Below are 12290 nucleotides of genomic sequence, written 5' to 3'. Positions count from 1 at the left end.
AGAGACAGTCCCACAGCATCCCCAAAATGACAAACAGACACATCAACAACAGCCCAATCAACCAGGACATGACTCAAATCAACCAGGGCTACATGGCCCAATCAACCAGGGCTACATGGCCCAATCAACCAGGGCTACATGGCCCAATCAACCAGGGCTACATGGCCCAATCAACCAGCACCTGGCCCAATCAACCAGCACCTGGCCCAATCAACCAGGACATGGCCCATTGGCCCAATCAGCCAGGACATGGCCCAATCAACCAGGGCCACATGGCCCTATCAACCAGGACATGGCCCAACCTAGGGTGACCATACGTCCTCTTTTTCCCTGACATGTCCTCCTTTTGGACCTAAAAAAATGTGTCCTGCCGGGATATTATTTCAAAATATCCCAAAATGTCCGGGATTCGGCTTTTGCTTTCTACAGTCGCCATTCATTGTGTGCGTTTTGCCTTGCTTTGACCTTTCTCTTTAGGTCCCGCCTTCTCACACGCCACCATTGGTCGGTCATGTAGGCCTACGCAAACATTGGTCAGACTGCATCTCAATCATTACCCTCGCCATGGGAACAGCCAAGAGACAGCGCAGCAGCTTGCTTGTCAACAGTGGCACATGGCTCCAGAACAGCGTAAAAATGGCCAAACGCAAATGTAAATTCACAGATGATTTACAGAGAAAATTCCCGTGTTTTCGTCTTGGTCGGGATCCGTGTGAAGCAGAATGCAAAGCTACGTGTCAGTGTCAAATAAAGATGCTAGCGAACTAGAAGCCCACATAAACTCTGCAAAACACAAAATTGCAGCTAAAGGAGAAAGTTCGTCAGGTAAATTAACTGACTGTTTTTGTGAGAGCAGGTAAAACAGAAGATGCTGTTACTGCTGCGGAGGGAGTTTTTGCATTCCACACCACGAAGCATCACAATAGCTACAGATCAATGGACTGCACGTCTGCCTTGTTAAAAAAGGCTTTCCCTGATTCCGAGACTGCGCGAACATTTTCAAGCGCTCGTACTAAGACGGAAGCAATAGTTAACGCTGTGATGGCACCACGTTCTGTCGACATAGCTCTGAAAGCACTAGAAGACAAACCTTAGTGTGGTGTTTCTACTGATGGGAGCAATCACGGTGCTGTGGAAATATTCCCTCTGCTTATTCAGTATTTTGATTGGAATAATGGTGGCGTGCAAAGTAAATTAGTCGGAAGTTAAAAACACTCCAAATGAGACAGCTGATACGATCGCGCAATACATCAAAGAAACACTGGAAAATAATGGGATTTTTTCCAAATGTATTGCATTTACAGGTGACAACTTCAATACAATGTTCGGGGGAATCCGGTGAGATGAAGAAGGAAAGAATGTTTTCGCAAACTTAAAGAAGTCATTGCAGAACAAGTCTTTAATCGGCGTGGGCTGTCCAGAACACGTCTTGAACAATTATGTTCATTACGGGGCAGACACACTAGATGTTGATATTGAGAACATCATCTTCAAAATATGTCATTACTTTCACATCTACACTGTGCGCACAGAGAATCTGAAGGAGTACTGTGAATTTGTTGATGTTGAATACAGAAGTCTCCTTTCTCACAGCAAGACGCGATGGCTGTCATAATTCCCAGGTATTGAGGTGCTGCTACAGATGTTTCCAGCCTTGAAAGCATTATTTTTGTCACAGGAAAAAACACCCTCCTTGATCAATACGTTTTTTGAAGATGAGTTCAGTGAAATTTACCTCTGGCACATGCACTCACTCATGTGTGTTTCATTCACACATTCAGGAGATGGAAAGGGAGAGCAATTCAATTGTGGAAGTGAAGAACCTTTTTGAACAAAGTCCACACCATGCTTCTTGAACGCAAGACCAATTACTTCACGTCCCTTAAAGTTAAGGGACTATTGGCACAAAAGCACAAGGATGGACTTGGTAAGAATTGTGACCATTTCAGTGCTCAAGTACAGGGTCTGTACAGTTCATTACATTTACATTTACGTCATTTAGCAGACACTCTTATCCAGAGCGACTTACAAATTGGTGCATTCACCTTATAGCCATTGGGACAACCACTTTACAATGTTTTTTTTGGGGGGTAGAAGGATTACTTTATCCTATCCCAGGTATTCCTTAAAGAGTTCATGCCTGGAGTATCTGGAGAAATGGACGGCACCCACGGAGGAGTTCTCCTCTTTCATGAGGATGGATCTGAGTGAGACGCCTGACTAGAATGACATAGAAGCCAGTATCAAACACCTGGGAGAAAAGGGGGGTGCCAATTGATGATGCAAAGTGCATTGATCAGGTCACCAACCTGAAGAAATTCACAGAAAGGTGTAACAGCGATGGAGAGTTCAGTAATCTGCAAGCACACAAGAAGTGGACCAAATATTTTGAAAGGTCCAAAAGCATAGATTTTCATTCAGAGCTACTGCAGATTGCACAGTTTTTCTTTGCTAAAAACTAAACTATTTTTATTTATTTGTTTGTTGTTATTCTATAGTTGAGGGCCAAGAGTTGAATGGAAAGGATGTATTACTTTATGTATTAAAGTTCAATAACATAGTTGCCTGGTTGTGAACGCATTTGTATTTACCACCCACTGCCGGTGTCCCTCTGCCCCCCGCTCCCAATGTCCTCCTTTTTGAAAACTAAAATATGGTCACCCTAGCCCAACCAATCAGCGCCACATGACCCAATCCACCAGGACACGGCCCAATCCACCAGGACACGGCCCAATCCACCAGGACACGGCCCAATCAACCAGGACACACGGCCCTATCAACCAGGACACGGCCCAATCCACCAGGACACACGGCCCAATCCACCAGGACACGGCCCAATCCACCAGGACACGGCCCAATCCACCAGGACACGGCCCAATCCACCAGGACACGGCCCAATCCACCAGGACATGGCTCTATCCACCAGGACATGGCCCTATCCACCAGGACATGGCCCTATCCACCAGGACATGGCCCTATCCACCAGGACACGACCCAATCCACCAGGACACAGCTCTCCAAAGATGTAGCTGTTTGGCAAAGATGCAGATCCCTTCTCTGACTCACCCATTGGGTATGTAGTTGACCTTGGCCACCTTCTGTGTGGGACAGCCCATGAAGAAGAGGGGGATGAGGAGGAGGACAGAGATGGAGAGCATGGCGACGGAGAAACGAGGGATGGTCTTCAGAGAGAGACCTGTCCTCTTCATGATGACTCCACCCACCAGCATCCCCACGGCAACGGACGGAAGGTTCACCGCACCTGAGGGGGAAGACAAGATTTGAGAGCAGAACTGATAGAAATACTTTCTCTACAGTATGTATCTGTATACTGTCTCTTTATATCTGGATAGTGTATCTATCTCTACATACAGAACTACAAAGACAGAGATAGTATGAAAGAGTGCTTAGCGAGCTACAGAATTTTGATTTGACTTAACTAAAAGATAAGATCAACTTTATTGTCTCAGGCATACAAACGCTAGCCTGGTTGCCAGTGTCTGTTCAGCTATTACATTCCACTTGGCACGACACAGAGTACAAGTAGTGGTCCTCTGTAGCTCAGCTGGTAGAGCATGGCGCTTGTAACGCCAGGGTAGTGGGTTCGATCCCCGGGACCACCCATACGTAAAAATGTATGCGCACATGACTGTAATTCGCTTTGGATAAAAGCGTCTGCTAAATGGCTTATTATTATTATTATTACAGAGACTAGTCCCCAGATCAGAGCCGTGTGGCGAGACAGCATTTGCCCCAGTACTTTTTATTCTGGTATGGCGCCGCCACACCATTTTGAAAGCAGCAGCACCAAACGCATTTATCAGACATTCATTAGTTCACGTCATAGAAAAACTTTGCAATGAAAAAAAAAAAAAGCAGGCATCTCATATTGAACAAGTTGACATAGTACCTCCCCCAATTTCAGCCCATTTGTTTTGTCTAGTGAATACAACCCTGAGCCTGGGATTTCACACGGTAACCCCCCCCCCCCACGCTCGCTGTGACAGGTGGATTCACTTGTCAACCGCGCTTCTCAACAACTAGGTTTGGTTGCACCAGCACCTTGTTGTTTGACTCTGCACTCCTGGTTGCCTGTCTTATGAGAGCGAACACAACCTTTCATGGAAAACAAGGTAGCTAAAGGGCCTTCAGAAAGTATTCACACCCCTTGACTTTTTACACATTTTGTTGTGTTACAGCCTGAATTGTAAATGTAGATTTCTTTTGTCACTGGCCCATCAATTCAAAGTGTAATTATGTTTTCAAAATTAAAATTAAAAGCTGAAATGTCTTGAGTCAATAAGTATTCAAACTCTTTGTTATAGCAATCTAAATAATTTCAGGAGTAAAAGTCTGCATGGTGAAGTTATTAATTACACTTTGGATGGTGTATCAATACACCCAGTCACTACAAAGATACAGGCGTCCTTCCTAACTCAGTTGCCGGAGAGGAAGGAAACCCCTCAGATATTTCACCATGAGGCTAATAGTGACTTTAAAACAGTTACAGAGTTTAATGGCTGTGATAGGAGTAAACTGAGGATGGATCAACAACATTGTAGTTACTCCACAATAATAACCTAATTGACAGAGTGAAAAGAAGGAAGCCTGTACAAAATCAAAATATTCAAAAACATGCATCCTGTTTGCAACAAGACGGTAAATTAATACTGCAAAAAATGTGGCAAAGCAATTAACTTTTTGTCCTGAATACAAAGTGTTGTGTTTGGGGCAAATCCAATAGAACACAATACTACTGAGTTCCACTCTCCATATTTTCAAGCATAGTGTTGGCTGCATCATGTTATGGGAATGATTCTAAACGTTAACGACTGCAGAGCTTTTCAGGATAAAAAATAAACTGAATGGAGCTAAGCACAGGCAAAATCCTGGAGGAAAACCTGGTTCAGTCTGCTCTCCAACAGACACTGGGAGATGAATTCACCTTTCAGCAGGACAATAACCTAAAACACAAGGACAAATCTACACTGGAGTTGCTTACCAAGAAAACATTGAATGTTCCTGAGTGGCCAAGTTAAAGTTTTGACTTAAATCTGCTTGGAAATCTACGGCAAAACTTGAAAATGGTTGTCTAGCAATAATCAACAACCAATAAAGACTTACCCAGAAAGACTCACAGCTATAATCGCTGCCAAAGGTGATTCAAACATTTATTGACTCAGGAGTGGAAAAACGTATGTAAATGAGACATTTCTGTATTTCATTTTCAATACATTTGCAAAAACTTAAAAAACATGTTTTCACTTTGTAATTATGGGGTATTGTGTGTAGATCGGTGAGATAACATTTTTATTTAATCAATTTTGAATTCAGGCTGTAACACAACAAAATGTGGAATAAGTCAAGGGGTCCAATTTGTAAGTCGCTCTGGATAAGAGCGTCTGCTAAATGATGTAAATGTAAAATGTAAATGTATGAATACTTTCTGAAGGCACTGTATGTGTTAATAAAAGCAGTTTAGTCATCCTCTAAAACTAGCTAGAATGATCCAATCTATAGCTCGCTAACAAAACTACTAGCGCTAGCTAGCTAGCTAGGTTGACGCAATCATGCAGCCAGCAGCTAACGTTAATAATTTAGACTCACTGAATAAATGTGTTTGGCACAGGATAAAGAAGATGAAACGATCTGCTGCTGCTGCTACCCAATGCCAAGGGATACTGAAGTTCCTGGAAAGGTTAGTCAGCCAGTTTGTTAGTCCAGTAATGTTGGCATGTTATTTCCACTGCTGGTGATTATTCACAAATGTTTGTCTACAATCTACAACTTCCGCCACAGAGCAGTCTACACAGACGATATGAACACATTGGTCCAACCATAACAGATGGATGGCTAAATGGATGGATGGCTAATGGATGGATGGCTAATGGATGGATTCTAGCACCACCATAACTTTCACAAATACAGAAACAGGCAGCCATCACGGTGTCAGTCTTTTTCAACTAGCTAGTTCATAGTGACACCTACTGATATGAACTGGTAATGCAGGTTTGGGTAGAATAGAGTGCAACAGAATGAGTGACATTCAATAAAATCTACTTCATAAAAAGGGGGATATTATTTTCAATGAAAAAGTTGAAAGTAATTGATTTAATTATTGAATATATGGATTTTACAGGCAATCAGTACCTACAGTGCCAGTACCTACAGTGGCAGTGAACCAACCCCTGGTGGGCCAGATGGAGACCAGGACAACAACACAAGGTTACTGGTTTTATGACTTACACATAAAAAACGTTGTTACAAAGTCTACTGTCTATAGTGTTAAATGTAACCCTGCCTTGTTACAGTCTACTGTCTATAGTGTTAAATGTAACCCTGTCTTGTTACAGTCTACTGTCTATAGTGTTAAATGTAACCCTGTCTTGTTACAGTCTACTGTCTATAGTGTTAAATGTAACCCTGTCTTGTTACAGTCTACTGTCTATAGTGTTAAATGTAACCCTGCCTTGTTACAGTCTACTGTCTATAGTGGTAAATGTAACCCTGTCTTGTTACAGTCTACTGTCTATAGTGTTAAATGTAACCCTGCCTTACATAAAGCTGACAGAATGAATCATTCCAGAAGAGCACTGTAATCAGATGAAACAAATAATAGGTTTTATGATATAGAATTCAAACACTTTTCTACATTGTGTGTGAGTGAAATTAATATTTAAAAGACATTGTAACCGTTGTTTGCGTAACGCTCAGCCCTGCTATAGCAGTTCAATAAACTACAGAGTATGTTGTCCATGGAAGCTGTTGTCTCTCTGGCTCTTTAGATATCAGATTCAGAATGAATGTGGTAGTTTGAAGGGTTTGATCCACCTTAGGCCAGGAGCGTTTCCAATTCACATGACCTGACGAGAAAACCCCCCCAGCCCTATAGTCATAGCACAGTAATGTAAAAAGGGGAAGCCATCTATAATAATAATATTTTGTAATAACCTACGAACAGGACCCAGAGTTTTACCCGACCAGGTCGGTCATGAGATCAGAACAAATTCCAGGCCCCCAGAAAAGTATGAATTTTGCCACACCACTTTTGAACCTGTGGTGCCATCTCCGACCCAGACTGTGGTGCCATCTCCGACCCAGACTATACAAAGCGCTGCAGCTCCTACAGATGAATGCTTAGACAGGACTAGACACCAGAGATGATACAGTTTCAACGCTCACTCTCTACCAGCATCCTCACACAGCCTTTTCACACCATAACAGTTGTCATTCATCCACAACTACAGTGTGTTCATCTCTTCCATGTAAACCGTAATCATAACAATCCCAAGTGAAGAACAGATATCTGTGTCTTCATCTCCGTGCCAACTGTAACCCATGCCAACTGTAACCCGTGCCAACTGATCAATATCAGCTGTAGAGTAGGGTAAAGAGCTGGTAGGATCAGATATACCATAATGCATCTGTTCCACATAGATGCGGTAAAGGGGTCGATTGAATGCAGACCGTTCCATTGATCCGATTGGCGCACATTCAACAAATCTGATTTAACAAAGTGGAAATTCGTAAAATCCGTCATGACTGATGTATTGTCACAGGCCCACAATGTGGTTACTTAAGTCTGATGTGGGTATATTTGGCTGTTTTCGCTGCACAACATGTAGAAGTGGTCTCTTTTCAGGTTTAGAAGAACAGACTGCTAAACGCTAACTCCCGTTCATATAAGCTGGTTAGCATAGCTAGCATACAGAAATCGGCGGTGGTAGTCAGTCCTGTGGTCCTCTGTAGCTCAGCTGGTAGAGCACGGCGCTTGTAACGCCAGGGTAGTGGGTTCGATCCCCGGGACCACCCCCATACGTAAAAATGTATGCACACATGACTGTAAGTCGCTTTGGATAAAAGCGTCTGCTAAATGGCATATTATTATTATTATTTTTAATTGTAATGCAGTTGATTGGTAAACGATGACCTGAACATGTGTGGGGGTTGACATCCATCCATACAATATACTCCGATTTTGACCTCAACATAGTGTGAAAGACACATACAACAGAATAGGCTAAATGTAGGTTAATTTAGCTGAGGGGGGGGGGGGCAATGAGGAGACTCGGGATGTTTCCCCACACGGCCCTCTTCACCACACGTTTCCAGGTCAATTCCACTGTTTCGGTCGAGTTCGATTGACATCTTTACCGCATCTATAGTCGATCAATAAAGAAACAGACATACTAGCTCCTCTGTTCAACATAGTGTGTATATGAAGGCCTGCGTCGGACAAACGCAAAGCAGCTAGCGAGGTACTGCTCTGTGGCAGCTGCCATGGGCAGCCTTAACGGTCTGGAGAACAAAGGTGCGTTCTGTTTCCATAAGTGGTCCACATTTCCATGTTTGAATCCTTCTCAACTGTAATGTGATTTGTGGATTCAAATAAAGTGTTTAAAATGTGTGTGTGTGTGTGTGTGTGTGTGTGTGTGTGTGTGTCTCTCTCTGTTTGTCTGTGTGGTGAGTATGTGTCGGCATGTACGTCCGTTGTGTGTGTGTGTGTTCTACTGACCAATGAGGAGGCTGATGGAAGCTCTGGTTGGTGCTGTACTGACCAATGAGGAGGCTGCTGTATGCGGCGGTGGTGCTGTACTGACCTATGAGGAGGCTGATGTAAGCTCTGGTTGGTGCTGTACTGACCTATGAGGAGGCTGCTGTATGCGGCGGTGGTGCTGTACTGACCTATGAGGAGGCTGCTGGAAGCTCTGGGTGGTGCTGTACTGACCTATGAGGAGGCTGCTGTATGCGGCGGTGGTGCTGTACTGACCAATGAGGAGGCTGCTGTATGCGGCGGTGGTGCTGTACTGACCTATGAGGAGGCTGCTGAATGCGGCGGTGGTGCTGTACTGACCTATGAGGAGGCTGCTGTATGCGGCGGTGGTGCTGTACTGTCTCTCCAGGAACTTGGTGAGGAAGGTGGCAAGGCCAGCGATGACTGAAGAGAAACAGCACTGAGACAGGACCAACAGCAGGAACAGAGGACTGAGGAGCATCCGAACAAACAGTCTGGGGAACACTGGGGAGAGAGGAACAGAGAGAATACACAGAGACACACAGAGACACACACACACAGAGAGACACACACACACACAGAGACACACAGAGACAGAGACACACACACACACAGAGACACACAGAGACACACACACACACACACACACACAGAGACACACACACACACACACAGAGACACACACACACACAGAGACACACACACAGAGAGACACACACACACACACACACAGAGACACATACATACACACACACACACAGAGACACATATATACACACACACAGAGACATACATACACACACACACACAGAGACACATACATACACACACACACAGAGACACATACATACACACACACACACACAGAGACACATACATACACACACACACAGAGACACATACATACACACACACAAACACAGAGACACATACATACACACACACAAACACAGAGACACATACATACATACACACACGCAACACGGACGGACACACAAATAAATGAGTCAGTTAACTAAGGAATTACTGTAGCTACCAGACAGACTCTCTGTGAAATCCTATAAAACACACAATACAACTATATAAAATTCAAGTATGGAACAAGTTTCTCAAAACAATGGTCAGAGGGACTGGTACAAACAAGAAAGACTAAATCTCATAGCGATGGAAAGTTTTAGCGGCGTTGTTGTAATCACGCCTGGCAGCAATATTTACAAATGTGTCCAAGTGTGTTAGTGGATCAGCCAATGGCTACATCTGCCAGGCAGTCTGGATATAGAGGACTTACTCTTAAGGAAATCAAGCAGTGAGAACTCAGGCTTCTTGGAGTCTTCATTCTGAATGTCAGTTCCACACGCCTAGGAAATTAGACATTCGGGTTGAAGTATGGCAGAAACAATGCATGCATAATTTGAGCTTTTATTTTGGAAAATGTAGTTTTGGATGGGTGAAGAAAGCAAAAGAACAGCTGTTTTTATTTCATTATTCAATAAAAGTTTCCAGGTCAACTTTGTTTCATACAGCTGGATCAGCCAAAATGCCAGAGAGAGAGAGAGGGAGAGAGCGAGAGAGAGAGAGAGAGAGAATCTTGATATACCAGTACACCCCCTGGACAGGACGCTAGTCTATCTCCTGTTTATGTAGTGAGACAGCTTGATGTACAGTACACCCCCTGGACAGGACACTAGTCTATCTCCTGTTTCTGTAGTGATACAGCTTGATGTACCAGTACACCCCCTGGACAGGACGCTAGTCTATCTCCTGGTTCTGTAGTGAGGCAGCTTGATGTACAGTACACCCCCTGGACAGGACACTAGTCTATCTCCTGTTTCTGTAGTGATACAGCTTGATGTACCAGTACACCCCCTGGACAGGACGCTAGTCTATCTCCTGTTTCTGTAGTGAGACAGCTTGATGTACCAGTACACCCCCTGGACAGGACACTAGTCTATCTCCTGTTTCTGTAGTGAGACAGCTTGATATACCAGTACACCCCCTGGACAGAACACTAGCCTATCTCCTGTTTCTGTAGTGAGACAGCTTGATATACCAGTGCACCCCCTGGACAGGACGCTAGTCTATCTCCTGTTTCTGTAGTGAGACAGCTTGATATACCAGTACACCCCCTGGACAGAACACTAGCCTATCTCCTGTTTCTGTAGTGAGACAGCTTGATATACCAGTACACCCCCTGGACAGGACGCTAGTCTATCTCCTGTTTCTGTAGTGAGACAGCTTGATGTACAGTACACCCCCTGGACAGAACACTAGCCTATCTCCTGTTTCTGTAGTGAGACAGCTTGATATACCAGTGCACCCCCTGGACAGGACACTAGTCTATCTCCTGTTTCTGTAGTGAGACAGCTTGATATACCAGTACACCCCTTGGACAGAACACTAGCCTATCTCCTGTTTCTGTAGTGAGACAGCTTGATATACCAGTACACCCCCTGGACAGGACGCTAGTCTAGGCCCTGCTATGTGTTATAGGTCTAAGCTTTAATACAGCACTCCATCTTAGTTCATTTCAACCAACAGAGACAGCTACAGTAATGTAATCAGTTGCACTGCTGGCTCCTTTTAAGCTATAGGTTTTCACGTCGTTCAATATAATGAAATACAATAATACATTTTATATTAGTGTCCGGGCCCAGGTCTTACAACCTTAACTCCTCCCCTGAGGAAGATAGTATTCTCAGAAGAGGAATTATTAAGTGAACTACCGTAGCACTGCTTTCTCCTTGGTTTTGGGAAGGTCGTTTACTAGGGAATTTCAGTGACACCTTATTTGACACATATCCAACATAAAGACTTCGTAAAACATTCATTAGCATTTATGTCAGCATCCCAAATGACAGCCTAGTCTCTTAAGGGCCCTGGTCAAAGGTAGTTCACTATATAGGGAATAGGGGTGCAATTTAGGACACAACTTCAGCGACGGAGTGTTACCTACATTGCCTTCCAGCGGCATGCTGCGAGGAAAGAAGAAGTATGGGATGGAGGTCAGAGCTAAGCTGGCAGAGGAGATGAGGAGGCCCATCCACCAAGCACCCACCCAGCGAGGGTCTGCAGGGGCCAGCTCAGCATTGGTGACTGGAGGGAGGAGAGAGGAGAGAGGAGAGAGGAAAGTTAGAGGGAGGGTGGAATGGTGAGGGGGAGAGAGAAAGAGACAGACAAAAAGAAAGACAGAAACAGATCGAGATCGTAAGAGAGAGACCAAGGCAGGGACAGGGACAGGGACAGGGACAGGGACAGGGACAGAGAGAGCGACAGACAGGGACAGAGAGAGAGACAGAGAGAGACAGGGACAGGGACAGAGAGAGACCGAGACAGGGACAGAGACAGAGACAGAGACAGGGACAGAGAGAGACAGAGACAGAGACAGAGAGACAGGGACAGGGACAGAGACAGAGACAGAGACAGAGAGACAGGGACAGGGAGACAGAGACAGAGACAGAGACAGAGACAGAGACAGGGACAGAGACAGGGACAGAGACAGGGACAGGGACAGGGACAGGGACAGATCGATGACAGCTCTAACCCGCCACACAACCTCTGCCACCAATGTAACGATCCAAACCCAGTATCTACTGGAACCAGATCTGTCCACCATGTAACAACCTAAACCCAGTACCTACCTGAGCCGGTTCTGTCCACGTCCACATAGATCCTCAGCATGACGGAGCCCAGCAGGAACCCAAAGGCAGGTCCAAACACAGACATAGCAAACAGGATGGCTGGGGAGAAAAGAGACAGTCAAGGTATTTTTCTTTTA

The 12290-nt window shown here is 44.6% G+C and overlaps 1 protein-coding gene across 1 annotated transcript in view; it reads right to left on the bottom strand.

Annotated features, from left to right (window-relative positions):
* The window catches only part of LOC121534165 (solute carrier organic anion transporter family member 2A1), a 41431-nt gene that overhangs the window by 5646 nt on the left and 23495 nt on the right, over nt 1-12290 (bottom strand). The window contains exons 5-9 of the mRNA XM_041840693.2: nt 12154-12252; nt 11469-11608; nt 9804-9873; nt 8855-9019; nt 3067-3262 (exon numbers count right to left, since the gene is read on the bottom strand). Of these exons, the coding sequence (XP_041696627.1) occupies nt 3067-3262; nt 8855-9019; nt 9804-9873; nt 11469-11608; nt 12154-12252 (670 nt within the window). The remainder of the gene's footprint in view (nt 1-3066; nt 3263-8854; nt 9020-9803; nt 9874-11468; nt 11609-12153; nt 12253-12290) is intronic.

This window comes from Coregonus clupeaformis, chromosome 20, assembly GCF_020615455.1.
Source record: "Coregonus clupeaformis isolate EN_2021a chromosome 20, ASM2061545v1, whole genome shotgun sequence".
NCBI classification, from domain to species: domain Eukaryota; kingdom Metazoa; phylum Chordata; class Actinopteri; order Salmoniformes; family Salmonidae; genus Coregonus; species Coregonus clupeaformis.
Note: the sequence above shows the minus strand (reverse complement) of the source record. Positions and strands in the feature narration are given on the sequence as shown.